Raw genomic sequence first — 17,520 nt, forward strand, 5'->3', positions numbered from 1 at the left:
AACTCCCAGCCTGGTTCCCGTTCTTCTCTTGGGCGCCATATGCAAGTTGGCTGCTTCTTCGGGAAGACAGTCCCCTAGGGCAGAGGTTGGCAAAAGTCTTCTGTAAAGGTCAAGGTTATAAATATTTTCAGCTTTATGGGCCACACTGCGTCCGTTACCAGTAGTCAACTGTGACGCTGTAGCACAGAAGAAACCGTGGTTCATATGTAAATGAATGGCTGTGGCCCCGTGCCAATACAATTTTGTTGACTGTCATTGACATTTGCATTCTATGGGGTTTTGACGTATCATGAAATCTTCTTCTGGTTTTTCCCCAATCAGAGAAGATGAAAACTATTTGGTGGGTTGGCCCAGGGCCATAATTTGCCAACCCTGGTTCTAGATTTCTCAAGATAGGGATTGGGCCTGGGCCGAGCATATGCCACCTTGTTCACGTTCCTGAGATGATCAGCCACTGGCGGTGGGGGGGACAATAATCGTGGGAGGTGATAAAGTCTGGTTTTGAGGGGGTGGGGTGGGAAAGAGGCAGAACCAGGTATCCTAGATACAAGAGTCTAGTCATCAGAGATCAGTCCAAGGTTTCTATGGATCAAGAATCCAGAAAGAGGGGGATGGTTTGTGGCAAGATGGGATTTTTTTTCTCTTTGACCAGCAAAAGGAAAACCAGGGCAAAACAGAATTAAGTAAAGACTTCGAGTCTTCAAGTTCATGCTGTGGAAGGTGACATGGGGATATCCCCACATATGGCCAAGGGGGTTCCCCCGGAAAGGAGTCCCCATTTTAGGAAATACACATGGCCTGGGGAGTTGGATGGAATTTAGTGTGCAAATCCACAAGCCCTTCAAAGAAGGCAAAGTCAAGGTTTCCCTGTGAATCTTCACTCTGTGGACCGATGTACTTGGGAAGCTGGTGGGTACCAGGGTTTGCTCAAAGCAGGGCACAGAGATAAACAGCTCACGGCTGGGCATGGGGCACCTGCACACAGCTGTGACCAGCACAGGTGCACACACACAACTCTTGGTTGTGTGGATTCTACAGAACGAGTCAAGCAATTACGATGTAAAAATACACACACCTCCCTTTTTCTTTCCTCACAAAAGATTAATGAATATGACCTCCTCCCAATACTTGACTCATGAATAAGATTGAGGTCAGCAGGGAAAGCAGAGGTTTGGTTCCCACTGAATTGAAATGTCTGCAAATTAAAACTGCCCTCTAAACAATTCAAGGTGGTTGCCAGGAGGAGGGGTGGGGGCGGCAGGGAGGGGCTGGAAACCTGGGGCAGCCTGGCTCTGTGGAGACTGAGGAAGGTGGGGGCAAGGTAAGACTGTGGGAGAAGATGGAGAAATCAAGATCAGGTGACTTGGGGCCCAGGACAGGCCCAGGGAACACTGTTTTGCTAAGCAGAGAAGGTCCTAGGGAACCAGGAAGGCTGGGGTCTCTGCCTGAATTCCTCACACCTTGTCCTCAATCTTAAGCTGGTGGTCATGAACAGATGGAAAGAGCAGTCTTTGGAGACCCTGCAGGGTCTTGCCAAAGGCTCTGGGTGACCATGTTAATGAATTCTGGAAATGAGAGCAGAAAGAAGGAGCCAGTTGCTGTCCTGGTGAACATTTTGGCTTCGGGGTAGATGCGTCCTGCCCGCTTCCTCCCTTCCTCATTTCCTTTCCTGCGCTCAGGTCCATGACAAAGACTGGGGTGCACAGACCCCAAAGTCCTGGTTGGATTAAACAGAAGCCAGGGTTGGACTTCAGGCCTTGGAGGGGCCGCTGGGCAGAGCCCAGGCAGGTTCACACCCATGTCTGGGGTTGGTCTGCCGAGTGGCTTGCTGGGATTTGTGCCAGTGTGTATAAAACGACTCTAAGATACACAAATGTTGAGCCAAGAGCCGCAGAGTTACATACAGAAGCCCCAAGAAGAGGACCATCCACTTAGGAACAGCCCACACGGGGGCCTTTAGTCTCCGGTCTTTTGCAGGTGGGAGTCCATTCAGGAAGGCCCCCTGGGAGGCTCAGGGTTTTCCCCTTGGCCAGGGTGTCGGGAAGCATGGTTAGCTCATCATTTTTCCCAGTTTGGAAGCAGGCTTGGCCCCTCAAGCACGAACCAGTCTGGAAATCACCCAAGGTGGGGAAGACCTGCACATACCGCTTACATCAGGTGGGATGTTGAATCTATACTCAGGCAAGGTTTTTGAAGTCTTTGGTCCCCTCTCTGAGAGGGGGCCATCGGGATAAGGTAGTGACCAGAGGAAAACCAAGCCTGGGAAGTGCCCGGGGAGTGTGGAGAGGCTATGGGCTGACCCTGGGTATCCTGCCTGCTGGCCAGCTGCCCTGCCACTGCCCTGCTGGGGGACAGATGTCCTTTTGGTGCCAGGTCAGAGGGGCTTTGGGAACAGGAGACATACCCTCGTAAGGGATGGAACGTAAGAACGTAGGACCGAGGCCCCCCGCAGGACGCTGCACGCCCGACCTGCTTCCTGGATCCTTCCTATAGAACACGTGGTCCCGAGTGGCTGGGAAAAGCCACCAGCCCAGGAGGGAGCAAGAGGGAGGAATAGAAGGCATGGGTCCTGAGAGAGCGCAGGCAGACCTCTCATGGGGAAACCACTCAGGGCTCCACACCAGGCTGGAGCTGAGAATGAACGTCTACGGCCTCCTTCCCCGCCTCCCCAACAGGACTTCTTAAGGGTGAAAAGGGGGGATCCTTTGCAAACAGGACGCCATGCATATGCCGTGAAATCCAACATACATATATTAGGGACCCACGTCCATCGCCGTGGTGGACAAACTTAGCTGGTGTAGATGCCAGAACAGGAGGAGGGAGAAGGAATGTCCTAGAACTTCCTCCCCAGACCCCCAGTTCTCAGGGCCCAGGCTTCAGGGGGGTGTCGTGGGCGAAGGCAAGCTGCAAGGAGTCCCCAGAAGTCATCTCGGCCAGGAAGCCACTGTGCTTTTCAAATGGCAGGGGGAAGCATGGGGGCAAGGAGGCCAAAAGGGACGGTGCTCTCCCAGAACACGCGAAGGCGGCAGAAATGGGAACCACACCCCAGAGAGACCCAGAGCTCAAAAGACATACAAGACTGTTCTGTGTACTTCGGAGCCATATGCAAAGAGGCCGAAACCCATGACAGGCCTGGGGGAACAGATGTTTACACGGGAGCAGTTTAGCCCCCCTGCCCAGGTCTGGGCCCCAAGGCCTCCACGAAGCTGGTGCTTAGCTCCCCACCCCACCCCATCTTTCCAGACAGCACAGCTGGAACCCACCACCCAGGGACCAAGTCAGCAGAGGGGCGCTCCAGAGCCGGGGCGGCCTGGCTCTCGCTTGTCACAGGGGATCTAGAGCGAACGGCATCGTGCACGGGGACGCACATGTACACACAGACCGGTCCTGCGAGCCTGCCCGCGTAGGCCTCGTGCCCTCGTCTCCGTGGCCCAGGGGCGCTCTGCATTCAGCCTCCAGTTCTCTTCTCCACGTGGCCCCCGGGGCCTCACGGATCAATTCCATGTCTCCCTGGCTGGTCCTGGTAAGTCCTAGCTCAGGGGTCCCCAACCCTGCCCGGGCAAAAGGGCACGGGTCTGGGGAGTGTTCCGGGAAGCTGCCGACCTCGGTCGTGCAGTGCTCCCAGGCCGGCCGGGGTCGGTACCCTCTGATGGTGAGCCTCTGGCCTCCTGAGCTGGCAGAGGGCAGAGCGGGGAAGGAGAGGTGGCTCGGGGGCTGAGGCAGCTGAGTGCTGTCCCTTTGTCCAACGGTCACAGCCTGGAGTGGGGAGAGAAGAAGAGAGAGAGGCAAGAGGTCACATGGACACAGCAGTGTCATCTTTGGTAGATGAGCACCCTCTCGGCGGGCTAGGGGGTCTGAGATGAGCTGTTCCTGTCCCCTGCAAGAAGAGCTGGAAGGGGCACCCGTTTGTACCAAGGTCCTACTATGTACTGGGTTCTGTGCCAAGCACCACAAATACCTGATCTCATTTAAACCCGAGAACAGCCTGCAAGATACACGCCTTGTACCCTTCTTACAGATGAGACAATGGAGGCCCAGAGAGGCTAAGTGTTTTGCCCAGGGGTGCACAGCCAGGAAGCCGCAGGGTCAGGATTTGAACCTAGAACTCCTCCCACTTGATCAGGTAGCCTCTGGACTAGGGAGGGTCACCAGCGTGGGGGCTGGGCTGAGGGCATGTGGTGCTGGAACACCCGCATTCGTGGCACGTGTAGCATGCTCGGGAAGGACTGGAAATCCAGGAAGCGGAGGGGAGACCAGGATCCACACCACAGGCTCCTGCTACGGGCAGAGGCTTTGCTGACCTCTGTCGAGCCAGGATCTGGGCAAGCACGGCAGATGTTTATGCCCGTTCTCCCAGCACGATTCTGGAAAGGGACCCTGAAGGTACTCAGGTAATCTGCGCCTAGAAGGCAGCAGAGGAGTTAATATCATGGGTTTAGGGTTCAGACCAACTTGGATTCCAAGGCCTGCTTTCCTCCTTACTAGCTGTGTGACCACTGGGAAGGCACTCGGCCTCTCTGTGCTTTGGTTGTCTTACGAGTAAAACGGTAACAGTGCTTGACTCCTAGGTGGGGGCTCTGAGGAGTCAGCAAGATAAGGCAGACAGAATGCCTAACACAGTACCTGTTACTAATGTTTTATAAGCGGTACCCGGGTGATGGAGATCACGCTGGCGGTCAAGGTGATGACCCAGACCAATGATGTGCGATGGACCTACAACATTACTTAAAAGAATTGGAAGCAGGGACTCCAACAGATACATGCACGCCACTGTTACCGCAACATTATTCACAGTAGCCAGGGTGCAAACAAACGAGTCCCCGCCAACAGATGATCAGAGAAACGACACGCGGGCCATGCATCCAACAGAACGGTGCTGAGCCGTAACAAGGAGTGACGTTCTAATGCATGCCACACTGTGGACGAACCTTGGAGACATGCTAAGGGAAGACCCCAGACACAAAAGGACAAATATTGTATGATTCCACCTGTCTGAACTACCTAGGGCAGGCGAGTTCATAGGCACAGGGTGCAGGGGAGAGGTTACTGGGGGCCGGGAGGAAGAGGGATCGGGGGGGTTACTGTTTACGGGGTACAGTTTCTGCTCGGAGGGGGACAAAAGGTTTTGGGGATGGTGGCGGCGGCTACCCAACGCTGTGGATGTAATTAATGTCACTGAATCGTACACTTAAAAGTGGCTAAATGGCAAATCCATGTGATATATACCCTACCACAATTTTAAAAATGAGTAATGTAATATACCCAAACGCACTGAGTTGTATATTTTAAGGGGAGAGGATTATACGATGTGTGGACTCTGGCTCGACAAAGCTGTTTTTTAAAAAAGAAATACCACCCAAGTCGTTGTAAATTTTCTAGTCATATCTTAAAAGGTTAAAAAAAAAGGTGAACTTAAGAGTGTATTTTATTGAACCCACTATATCCCAAACACTGTAATTTCAACATATCACCAGTCCTGTATGTGTAATGGGACAAATTACACTTTTTTTTTTTAATCCCGAGTCTTCAAGATTTTGTGTGGATTTTACACACTCACAGGACATCCCGTCTTGCCACATTACGAGTGTTCAAGGGCCACATGAGGGGAGTGGCCACTATTGCACAGCAAAGGTCTGGACCCTCGCTACTCAAAGGGTGGTCCGCAGACCAGCCACACCAGCATCACCTTGGGGCTTGCTGAAAATACAAGATCTTGGGCCTCACTGCGGACATACAGAATGGGAATCTACATTTTAAGAAATTCCCTGGATGTTGTGGACACATATTGAATTTCAAGATGCACCGCTCTGGAATGTAGGCTTGTCCCCAGCCTTTCACTAGTTCCCCATGTGCTAACACACACTGGGATTCTGGAAGCCCCCGCTCCTCAAGTGTGACCCACTGGAGGGGCAAACCCAAGACCCCAGAGGTAAGCCTGGAGTTAGCTGCTCGTATCTGCAACATGCTGGCTGCAGCTGGGACCTCCTGGGTGGTACCCTCCACGGATTACAAAGGCCTGGAAAGGACCCAGATCCTGAGTCTCCTTTGGCCAAACCCTCTGCCGATCTGACGCTGACCCAGGAGGCTTCTAGAAGAACTCCAGCATTGACTACACCACCAGGGTGACCATCTCAAAGCCAGATGAGTGTGACCAAGGGAACCATAAGGGCTGATGTTGTGGGGAGAGAAAATTCCGGAGGGAGCTGGAGCCTGATTTGTGTTCCCAACTTCGTTAACAACACCCCCTGCGGATGTGGTTGAGTTTCATGATTCATAGTTCCTCCATACGTAAAAGAAGGTTGGATCAATCTGGAATGGCCAAGGAAAGCATCCCGTGCATTGATTCTGAGTAACTGGCTCAGTAAGTGGCTAGCAGAAGGGCTGAGTGATGGTGGTTGTGCTGTGATAGATTAGCCATGTCTGCCACGGGTGCAGGAATAGGGCACAGACACCACACACATTTGCATCCACCCTGGAGGTAATCCCCAGGACTTTTCTACTTTGACAGTGAGAAGCAGAGAGGACTTCTGTTCCTTTCAGGTCTCGATTCATAGTGTCTTTTTATATTCCCTCTCCCTGAGGGGTTATGATGTGGCCAAGAAAATGGCCACGCTAGGCAATAAACAGAGTAGCAAAGTCAGTAGGGACAGAGGTGGGAACTGCCCTCCGATCTCTGGACCCCCAAACCCAATGCCAGCTATTCCACAAAGGAAAAGCCGTCCACATCCCCCCCTTCCCCCGGCCCTGACAACCTTCACTCAGTGGATGACCCTAGGGGGAGCAGGTGTGGGACCACATGGCCTCTTGGGGGGGTTTTCTGGTTCTGAGGAAGTTTCTAGAATGCTCTGTCATCCTCTGAAAAAAAACCCAGCTCCTACCATGCCGATCTGGCCTCTGACCACTCCTGGGACCTCACTTCCTATTTCTCTCCCTCCGACTCACCACGGCCTGGTCGTACCCACTTCCTCTCTGTTCTACCAGCACTGCACACTCACTCCCGCCTGGAGGGCTCAGATTTTCCACGTGGAGGCCTGGCTTCCCCTCAAGGGCTTTGTGTTTTTTAATTTTTTTTTTTTTACTGTTTATTTATTTTTGACAGAGAGAGAGAGAGAGAGAGAGAGAGAGAGAGAGAGCGCATGAGCAGAGGAGAGGCAGAGAGAGAGGGAGACACAGAATCCGAAGCAGGCTCCAGGCTCTGAGCTGTCAGCACAGAGCCCGACGCGGGGCTCGAAATCACAAACCGTGAGATCATGACCGGAGCCGAAGTCAGACCCTCAACCGACTGAGCCACCCAGGCGCCCCAAGGGCTTTGTTTTAACAGGACCTCCTCTGAGGGGCATTCCCTGACCCTTCCCTTCCACCCTTCAACACAACTCCATCTGAAATGATGACTCTTTTTAAAACATGTTTACCTGCTTCTTGTGCCTGCTCTAGAATGTAAACCCTATGAGGCCAGGGGCTTATTAGTTTTGTTCACCACTGTATTTGCGTTCTACGATAGACCCTAGCACATAGTAGGTATTCAACACACCCAGACGGAGTAAAAAAGCGAGCGAAGAGAAAATTTCACTGATCCTAAAATCCCACCCTGCCAGACCACATGGTCTCTAGGGTCTCTGTTTTCTCAGCCCAACGGCATGGAAAAATACAGAAAAGAAGGCCCTCTGCTCTCCCTCCAACCAGGGAGCTTTAAGCCCCTCTGTTCAGCGAACTCCTGCCCTCTCCTCCTTGACCCCCGGAAAGCAGAGGCCACTGGTGATGGCCCAAATGACACTCGGGTTCTGTAACACCCGGTCACTCCTGGGACCCACCCAGAGCTCTGCGATTCGTTCTCCGACTTGCCTGAGCTCCGTTAGCTGGAGAGAGTCCTCACTTGTTAGAGCCTCCCTCCCTCCGTTTTCATGTTCAACCTGTACTCAATCCTGGAAGGCCAGCAGAATACCGCCTGTTCTCGCTCCTGGCAGACAACGGCGGCTCAAGTATACAGAACACCTGCTAACGTGGGCGGCACTGCACCAAACGCCCCAGCGCACGACCTGACAGCATTGCCACGGCGCCCCCGCTAAAGCCGTTTACCGCCCTCCTTCTTTGGAGGCTGACGCTGCAGCTCAGAGAGGCCAAGGAACATGCCCAAGGCCACACAGCGATGAGGCGGGGGAGAGGGGGTTCCAATCCATGTCTGTCCGACATGGGAAATCTGTGCTGCCTTCATTGTCTGGGAAAAGGCTGAGCCACTGGGGGAAGAAGAGATCCTGTCCTCCAGGTACAGCAGGCTCAAATGGTGGGGGGAGGGGTAGCCGAGCCCCCCCCCCCCCCCCCCCCCCGGGGCCTCTGTTCCACAGGATGCTGCCTTGGGGATCCTCGCGGGGTCCCGTGCTGAGATGCTGAAAGTGCTCTGGTGTGCCTGTGTCCGCAGCTGGGGGTTTGGAGACGCGTGTACCTCCATTTGCGCGTCTGTGTGGAGGCGTGTGGTGGTGAAGTGCTGCTGTGTGCATGCGTGTGTCACGTAATGTAACCGTGTATGTGTGTATGCCTGCGTCCGCCCACACGTGTGGGCTTGCGTACCGGGTGTGTTTGGGTGTGTTTTCACGTAATGTTCCTGTGTCGGGCGTGTGTGTGTACCTGAGTGCTCCCGTGCGAATGCACACGTGCGGAGGCGTGTTTCCAGGTTCAGTTTCTATGTATGTGTGTGTGCAACCACGTGTGCCTGGAACGGCAGGGCAGTGTGGAGCAGGGACCCCTCGGCAGCCTCATCTGGGCCAGCCTCACCCTCACCTTCTGGAGCAATCGCTGAGGCTGGGGCCTGGGAAGGAGGCCCCCAGAGAGATGCCTCATTCAGAACCACTGATCTCCATCCAAGAACAAGTAGGGGGAGGGGCACAGAGCCTCTAATGAGGAAGCCGGAGAGACACTTACAGCAAGGAGAAGCTGAGAACCCTTGTCTTCATGCAACAGAAAGTTCTGGAAGCTGAGAGATGCCGTGATGGGGAGCGGCTGCTGGCTCAGGGGGGAGATTTCCTGAAAGCCAGGCCCCCCAGAGGAGCATGCTTGAGTACCTGACACAGGGGGCTGGGTGGGTTCAGGGTATTGCCTTGTACATGATGTTCAGACTCACTGGGGCATCAACCTTCATCAGGAGGACATAGACAACGAGGCAGCCACGTAGCCACAAAGACCAAGACCCTGGAGGGCAGCCTCCAGGACCCGAATCCCAGAGCAGACTCCCCTGAATGGAAACCTGGTAGGGAAGGGTGGTGGCTGGGGGAGGGAGGTGGGTATATGGGAAGGAGATGGCAGGCAGAAGCAAAAAGGTGGCAAAAGCCAGAGGACAAAGGCAGTGGGGAGAGATGCTAAGCGAGAACACTTACTCTGCAGACTTCCAGAAATGTCCGGGGTGAGACAGGCGGCGGTTTCGCTTTGGCAGTTTCTCCAGCATGTCCATGAGCTTCGTGAAGGTAGGTCTTTCTTCTTGTTCAAAGGCCCAGCAAAAGAGAAGAATGTCCTAAAAGAAACCAGCATGTGGTGATTTAACATAAACGATGATGTCTTTGGCATCTCATTGGGTCTGTCCATTTGTTTACCCATTTGCCCCACTTGCATATTCGTCCATAACCATCCATCCATCCATCCATCCACCTACTCATCTATCCATCCGACCACTCATCCCAATTCATGCATATCTATCTATCTATCTATCTATCTATCTATCTATCTATCTATCTATCATCTTTCCATCCATCCAACTCTTTATCCATCCATTCTTCCACTCATCCAACTCACGAGCCCATATAGCAAACTAGGCAGGTCCTTTCTATTCTAGAAGGTCTGGAATATGCTAAAATCAATAATGCTCCCCGAGGAGTTTCTTGGGCATTTTTATTTCCTCAAAGGAAGGGAGAAAAGTGAATCCTCGGGTCTCTATCCACATCCCCATACCATAAGTGCTCTTCAAAGTCAAAGAGTAGAAAGTTACTTTTAATAATCACCTCACCTCAGAAAAGAAACCTAGATACAGGTAATCCTTAGAAACATACCAGATTATTATTCCTCCCCTGATTTATCTGCCTTCTGATCAAAAGACAAGACTCTTCCTGCTGTGTTTTAGAGGGTGATTATGAATTTATACTCAGGCTTCTCTGATTCTGTGTATGGTGTTCTGAGTTGGATAATGCCTTAAAATTTTTTATGTAGGTACAAATAAAATTAGAATCACTAATATGGGTAGCATTTTAATGGATATCTTTTAAAAGTAACAGTAAAAGAGGAATTCACTTGTTCTACTTGATTCAGCAATTCATTGCTAGGAAAAATCTGGCCAAGTGCTACTGCACCCTTGAGGCAGGAACCTGAATTGCAGGCATAGTTCAGAAACTACACTTCCTGGGGCGCCTGGGTGGCTCAGTAGGTTGAGCGGCCGACTTGGGCTCAGGTCATGATCTCACAGTCCATGAGTTCAAGCCCCGCGTCGGGCTCTGTGCTGACAGCTCGGAGCCTGAAGCCTGTTTCAGATTCTGTGCCTCCTTCTCTCTCTGACCCTCCCCTGTTCATGCTCTGTCTCTGTCTCAAAAATAAATAAACATTAAAAAAAAAAAAAAAAGAAACTACACTTACTAAGCTCCAAATCACTATCTGACAAGGCTGTGGGCATGCTATTGTGCCACCCTCTGGGGAAGCATTCATAACCTTAACACACAGGAAAAAGAAGGTCCAGAACCATATCTACCTTTCTCTTTGTTCCCAAGAGCTGGCACTGACCCAGGACTTACCGAGATTTCTTTTCCCATGCCGATCTGGCTGAGGTTGGGTTTCATGCCGGTGCCCATTTGCCAGATGATTGCCTCTGCTGGTTGGGTCTTGAAAGGCCACTCCCTGGCGTGGAGTTCATACCAAATTGTGCTGTTGGCAGATGTTGTTAAGGGGTGTTGATATGCTACGTCACTCTTGACGCTATATCTCAAAACACACACACACACACACACACACACACACACACACACACAGCCCTCTATTTCCTAGTTTCCTCCTCACAGGGCTTGTGTTTTGGTAGCAGAGATATACCTAAAGCTTCCTTGATGTCTTAGAAGTCATGCTTATCCCAGGATACCTTCCCTGGTGCCTGAATTAAAACGAGTCAAAACCTAGCACCTTGAAGTTTAATGGAACATGGCTAGGATTTCTGACCCTAGACTTACACTTCCAGGAAACCACTGTAAGGAAATACTTAGGTATACAAAAATCCCCTTACAAAGATATTCTCTATAGCATCATATATAATATCAAATCAAGGAGAAACGACACAACCGTTCAACAAAATAGGTTGCATGTATTATAGTACCTCCATAAAACAACATGGAATATGATATTAAAACATTTCAAAGAAATTTTGCTCACATGAAAAACAATGCTTAATATAAAATTCTAAGTAAAAAAAGCAGGACACAAGACTGTATATAAGGTAGTACCTACTCTTTTAAAAAATTACATATGTATAGACAGGAAAAAAAGAAATAGTAAAATGTTAACGATGGCTAACTGGGTGATAGGATAGGATTTTTTTATAGTTTTGTTTTCTAAATATAAACTAGCTCATGGAATAGTGGGGAAAAATTACTGGGGGGGGGTGTGGGTGGCAGTGAGGACACTGGCGGATGCCATGGGGTACTCACTGGGTGCTGGGGAATTGCTGAGTTGTATCATAGGAATAGGTCTCAGCTCACTGGGAACAAAATTCCCAACTCAGGAAATATCTGAAACAATCCTAGGAAATGATCTTTCCTCTAATCTAAGATAATTTATGCAAATTTGCTTTAAAGAACACGAAGCACTCTGCTATCCTCTTTACTGATCAGAGGACTGTGTCAAACCAGCTATTTCTAGGGTCCCACTTCTCAGCATATTCTCCCCCTGCCAGCCTCATCCCTCCGGGGCAAGGAGCGGTGATGCCTGGGTGTTGGGGTGTTGTGTTAGATGGTCAGGAAGTTGCCACGTTAAGGTGCTAGATGATTACTGTTGCCGTCGTAATAATCAATAACACTGAGTTTTGACTCTGTGTTAGACACTATGCGAAGCCCTCTGCATTTGTAATGATTATGGGGGACGTATAGGAAGCATGCCTTTTCCTTTTGATGATGTGACATCTGGGGGCCTCCCTGACCCTGGAGGGACTGCCGCTCTCGGAAGGGCAAGCTTATTCCTAAAGATGGTAAGGGACTCTCCCGTGAGTATGCCTTTCATATGCAAACTTGTCGCTCCCTGGTGGTCTAGTGGTTAGGATTAGGCGCTCTCATATGCAAACTAGCCAATCCAAAGCCCCCCACACCCCCACCTCCATCAGGCTTCCACTCCGGGCCAATATTCCCCTGCCCTACTGGGACACTCTTGCACTCCAGAGCCCGCTAAATTAGTCAAACTAGCCAATTCTAGCCTGCTTACCCTGCCTCACCAGCTCCTCCCCAAGTAAATCATAATAAAGGCTCTTGCCCACATCTTCCTCCTCACTGGCCCTGGTGCTTCCCCGTGTGGCCCTGCTTGATATGATGTGCCCCCTCCTTTGGAAACCATGAATAACAAGCCATCTCTTCAATGACAGTTGTTTCCCCCAACTATTGCCATCAACACACCTGAACAAAAAAAAGACCTACGTGTTCAAACAGGAAGCGCTATCATTATCCCCATTTCACAGAAGAGGAGACAGAGACTCAGGAAGGTTATATATCTTACTCAGGGTCACACAGCAAACAAGAGGTGCAAGCCAGAAGCTGAATCTAGTCGATCTGACTGTAGAATTGCACCATTGGCCATTATGCTATGACAAACCTGCCCTCCATCCTGTTCCAGAGTCTTTCCTAATTGGGGCAGTGAAGGATTCAGGGTCGGCAATCCTCCAGCTGATGGGTGGGGTCTGGGGAAGGAGGCACAGACAGATTGCAGGCAAGGGCTCACGTGAAAGGGGGAAGGGAGCCTATTAGGAGCTTGACCCCGTGCTGCATGCCTTACAGGTGTTTTCTCGCTCAATCCTCAGAAAGCTTCCCCGCTTTTATTCTCTTTGATTCACAGTTAAGGGAAATAGGGCTTTTCGTGGTAAAATGACTCTGAAATCCCCGTGGCTAAAAGCTCCAACTCTGAAGTTGGGATGTCCCACGTTGGACTCTGGATCCACCCCTGACCACATGGCAACTCACTGAGCCACCTGGAGCCTGTTTCCTTGCCGGTCATTTGGGAACAGCAATGGTCCCTGCCACAAAGGATGCTTGTGAAGATTCCATGAGATAGCACCCACAAGAACCTTAGCATGATGCTCAATATGCTTTTAAAAGTCCAGTTTTGTTCTAAGTCCTGTCTGAGCATGATGTTCCCAAGCAACAAGAAGCACCTAATTGGCAGGAAACCAAGAGCACCAGGTCCCTTAGAATTCAGCAGTGTCAGGAATAAAAGCCTCATTAAAACTTCCTTTCAAACCCAACTTTCAAGAGAAACTCACACGAAGAAAAAAATAAACTGCTAAAGATTAAAACTCCAGTGGAAAACCAATTACCCACTTTGGTACATTTTGTTAATTACATTCTTTTTCCTTTCGCTAAATTTATACTAAAATATACCAACTTAATTATTGCAGTTTGGTTTCAGATTACAGTCTCTAACGAGGTAAAGATTTGGGCATAAACTCATCAGGGCAAATGACAACGTGTAAAGGGGTCCAAGTGATAGATGTCGAGAATCCTGATGGGCCAGCAAATGCCTCCCCCATCCCCCCCCACCGAGATGTACAGAGAGGACAGAGTAGGGGTGCTTTTCCGCAGAAGACGGTCTGACAGCTCGTGGTGTTGCTAAGTCTAATTGCACACATCTGCAGGGCTGCAACTTTCCCAAACAGCTTCCCCAGTGCCGTCTCTGCTTGTAACCAGCAATCTTTGCAACCACCTTGGTGGACAAGGTAAGGCGAGAACTAGCATGGCCGTTGGAGGGAGGGGAGCCTGGAAGCCTTCCTGGATGCACCTTCTCAGGGCGCTCTGTCCTGCACCTTCTATCCTTCTCGGTGCTTCCAAAGACATCCCATTCTCTTTCATGGGTGTGGTTTCTCTCTCCTTGCTCAGACGCCCTACACCCCTCTTTCCCAAATTCTACATGTGTAGATACAGATGCCTTCTAGTTGGTTCCACTGGCTATTTCCAAGGTAGCCCAGGCTCACTGTGTCCAAATCTGCATTCTTTCCCGTCCCAGCATAGGCCAGGCCTCCCCTCCAGGGTCTCTCTCTTGGTGAAAGACATTAGTCTCCACCCAGCTGCCTAAGGTAGGGATCTGGGCACCACCCACATTCTACCCATCATCAAACCCTATCCCATCCACCTGCCCCCCCCCCCCCATTGCTTCTTATGTCCATTTCCAGCATCCAAACCCACTGGCAGTGATTTGGTAGAGATTGCCAGCATCCCCCCTGGATTGGTCTCCCAGCCCCTCAGTCTTGTCCTTTTCCTCTCCATTCTCTGCACAGCAGAGTGGTTGTTCCAAAACTCAAAGTATGATTACGTCACTCCCCCTGCTTAATAACCATCAATGGCTCCCCAGTGCTATGAAGATGAAAACTCCTCAGCCCAGCCTCTCAGTCCCTGCAGGATCGACCCTGATTCCCTCTCTAGTCTCTCGTGTTACCACCCAAAGCTCATTTTTTTTTCCTGATTCTCTATCTCTCAGTTCCCTCCCCTCTCACTCCCCACGTGTTCCTCCATTGTGGACAATTTGTTTTCTGTTACTCTGGGCCTGTTCACATGTTCCTTCTATCTAGACATCTTGCCCTACCCTCATCTGGCCTACTTATATTCAACCTCTCACTTAGGCTCAGGAGTCACCTCCTCTGGGAAGCCCTCTCTGATCTCCCAGGCTGAATTTAGTTCCTCTTTTATTCCCACAGTCCTGTGGGACTGCTGTGTTTATCCTCAGCATAGCATTTATCATACTCTGCTAAAATCGACGACCTCCTTGTCAGTCTTCTACTAGATAAGACAGAGGAGTCGTCTTTGGTGGTCTAAAACTATGTCTACAAATTCTTAGATATCCCTTTCTAAAAAAGTAGAGCTTCATTCACCTCCTTGTGATTTAGAGGCTTGTTTCTAACACACAGAATGTGGCAGAAACAACGATATGTAATTTCTGAGACCAGCTCGTAAAGGCAATACAACTTGTGAGGTCACTCAAGCAGCCTAAAGAAATGCCCACAGGGCAAGGAACTGAGGCCTCCTGCCAACAGCCATGTGGGTGGGCCACCTTGGAAGTGGATCATCAGCCCATTGAGCCTTCAGATGAGACCGCAGCTCTAGCCAACATCTAGACCACAACCTTATGAGAAATTCTGAACCAGCTCAGAACCACTCAACTAAGTCACCCTCAAATTCCTGACCCCAGAAACTTGAGATGATAAATGCTTCTTTAATTCCCTAAGTTTTGAATCATTGTTAACAGTAGGCATTCCGTAGATATTCTGTGTTTATTGCTTCAGTGAATGAATGAATGGGTCAAGCAACTTGCCATGGTCACATGGTTAGAAACCAGGCATGAAGGTTTGCTAGGGTCATCCCTCTGCCACACCCCACTTGGATACCCCCAAACTCACCCAGAAACCTAACCACCTTGGCCCCAGAAGATAAGTACCCCGTCTCTTCCAAGAGCCATGGAAGAAAGGCTTGGGAAATGTCCCTTTGCCTGTGGGCCACCTACCCGAGTGCAAAGACATCTGAGTGCTTGGAGAAGGGGAGCTTGTCCTCCTCTGTGTCGGGGGACAGCTGGCGGATGATCTCTGGTGCCAGGTGGCACAGCCAGCCATTCTGGATGCGGAGTTTATCCTCTCGCCTGGAGAAGCAAAACACAGAGTCAGCCCCGTTTCACAGCCCAGGGAGGACCAGCCCCCCAGCACTGACCCTGGGTCTCTGGACCATCTCTGTCCTGCCCCCCCCCACTGCCACACACTGCTGGGCACTGTCCGACCTTGTACTTGAGGCTGAGACCCAGTGGAAGGGGCAGGGAAGACTGGTCTGGAGAAAGACACCCAACACCCAAACCATCATCGGGTCCCTCGACTTCTGAGGCACCCCCTTCTACATATTCATTCAACAACGACAGCTGAGTCTTGTTATCCATGGCAGTTATGTTTTATAAAGTCTCTGCAAATAGTGAGTTAGCAAATATGGAATCATTGCTCCTAGAGGAAATATGTCTTCACACGCACAGCTCACACAGATTGTAATCTTTAATCCTAAAAGCAACTCATCTTAGTACGTTCGATTTTCATTATCTTACAGAAGAGGAAAACAAGGCTCAGAAGCGTTGAGTGATGTGTCTGAGGCTGCCCCACAAGGAGATGCCAGAGTTGCAAAGCTCTGTCCAACTGGCCCGGGGGGGCGGGGCTTCCTGCCCTGCGCTGCACAGCCCCCTCCCATCTCTGTCCCCTGGTCATCTCTGTACAAGAGCCGAGGCGAGATCCCAGAGTGTCCCCTTGTTTGACCTCAGCTGGGAACACATGCATCAGGTGACTCAAATTTTCACCACCCTGTGCATGCCCATGAATGACTGCAAATGTGTGGATTGATTTTTGGGGTGCAAACAGATGTGAGTAGGCAGATTCAAAAATCTGGAATCCACAAATGAGGAGGATCGACTGTATTTATGGAGAACCCACTATGCCTAAACTCTGTGTTTGTGGCACTGGGAGCATAGTGGTGAGGGAGTCCAGCAAGGTCCCTGCCCTCCTGGAGCCTCCGCTTTGGCAGGAGAAGGTGATGGCAGATGAATTAAATAAATAGGAAAAACACAGATAGCGATAAGCATTATGCAAAAAAAAAAAAAAAAAATTAAACAGGGGAATGTGTTAAAGATAAGAGGGAACTTACTTTAGATAAAATGTGAGCTAAGATAGGACATAAAGGATCCAGCCATATGAATAAGGAGAAGAATATTCTAGGCAGAAGGGGAAGTTGGGACAAAGGTGTAAGGCAAGCCCTGTTTGGGGTGTTCTAGAAACTTAAAGAAGGTGTGTGTAACTGGCACGTTATCATGCTATCCTATGTGTTTCTTAAAATGTATACAGCCAACCCCTGGTTGATGGGCCTTAGGTAGCTCCTGCCCCTTCCATCATTATGAGCAACGCTGTGAGGAACCTCTTTAGGTAGGTACTGTGAATATATTCCCACTCAGATCTATGATTATTCCTTAAGATAAATTCCTGGAGGAGGAAATATGCTGGCTGCCTTCTTCACATTGTAAGTAGGTACAGACCTTTCCATTTGGGACTGAAATCTGAACAGACCTCCTACAAGATTTCCACTGATTCAAGACTCCCAGGGAAGGGCCAGTGGGCAGCGAAGGGAGAGGCGCATGGATGTCTCCAACCATCAAGAGTGAGGCTGTGACGGTCCAGAGCCTCCACATGTGGGGAGCTGGGGCCGGCTGGATTCTACAGTTCTCCTAGGGTGGCTTCTGAGCTATGTCAGACGTGATGTACTGTTCCCTGGACTGCACTCATTCATATCC

At 50.5% G+C, this 17,520-nt stretch overlaps 1 protein-coding gene across 3 annotated transcripts in view; it reads right to left on the reverse strand.

Moving 5' to 3' along the window:
- Positions 1 to 3,205: 3,205 nt before the first annotated feature.
- The window catches only part of KSR2 (kinase suppressor of ras 2), a 428,047-nt gene continuing 413,732 nt past the window's right edge, over positions 3,206 to 17,520 (reverse strand). For 2 of the 3 annotated variants that reach the window (XM_047828846.1, XM_047828844.1), the window contains exons 17-20: positions 15,712 to 15,843; positions 10,767 to 10,896; positions 9,369 to 9,502; positions 3,206 to 3,756 (exon numbers count right to left, since the gene is read on the reverse strand). In XM_047828846.1, coding sequence (XP_047684802.1) covers positions 3,750 to 3,756; positions 9,369 to 9,502; positions 10,767 to 10,896; positions 15,712 to 15,843 — 403 coding nt within the window. In that variant the 3' untranslated portion in view covers positions 3,206 to 3,749. Of the gene's footprint in view, positions 3,757 to 9,364; positions 9,503 to 10,766; positions 10,897 to 15,711; positions 15,844 to 17,520 lie in introns of those variants that run through there. The other variant, XM_047828845.1, reaches the window with a different exon arrangement.

The sequence above is a fragment of the Prionailurus viverrinus genome, chromosome D3, assembly GCF_022837055.1.
Source record: "Prionailurus viverrinus isolate Anna chromosome D3, UM_Priviv_1.0, whole genome shotgun sequence".
Lineage (NCBI taxonomy): Eukaryota > Metazoa > Chordata > Mammalia > Carnivora > Felidae > Prionailurus > Prionailurus viverrinus.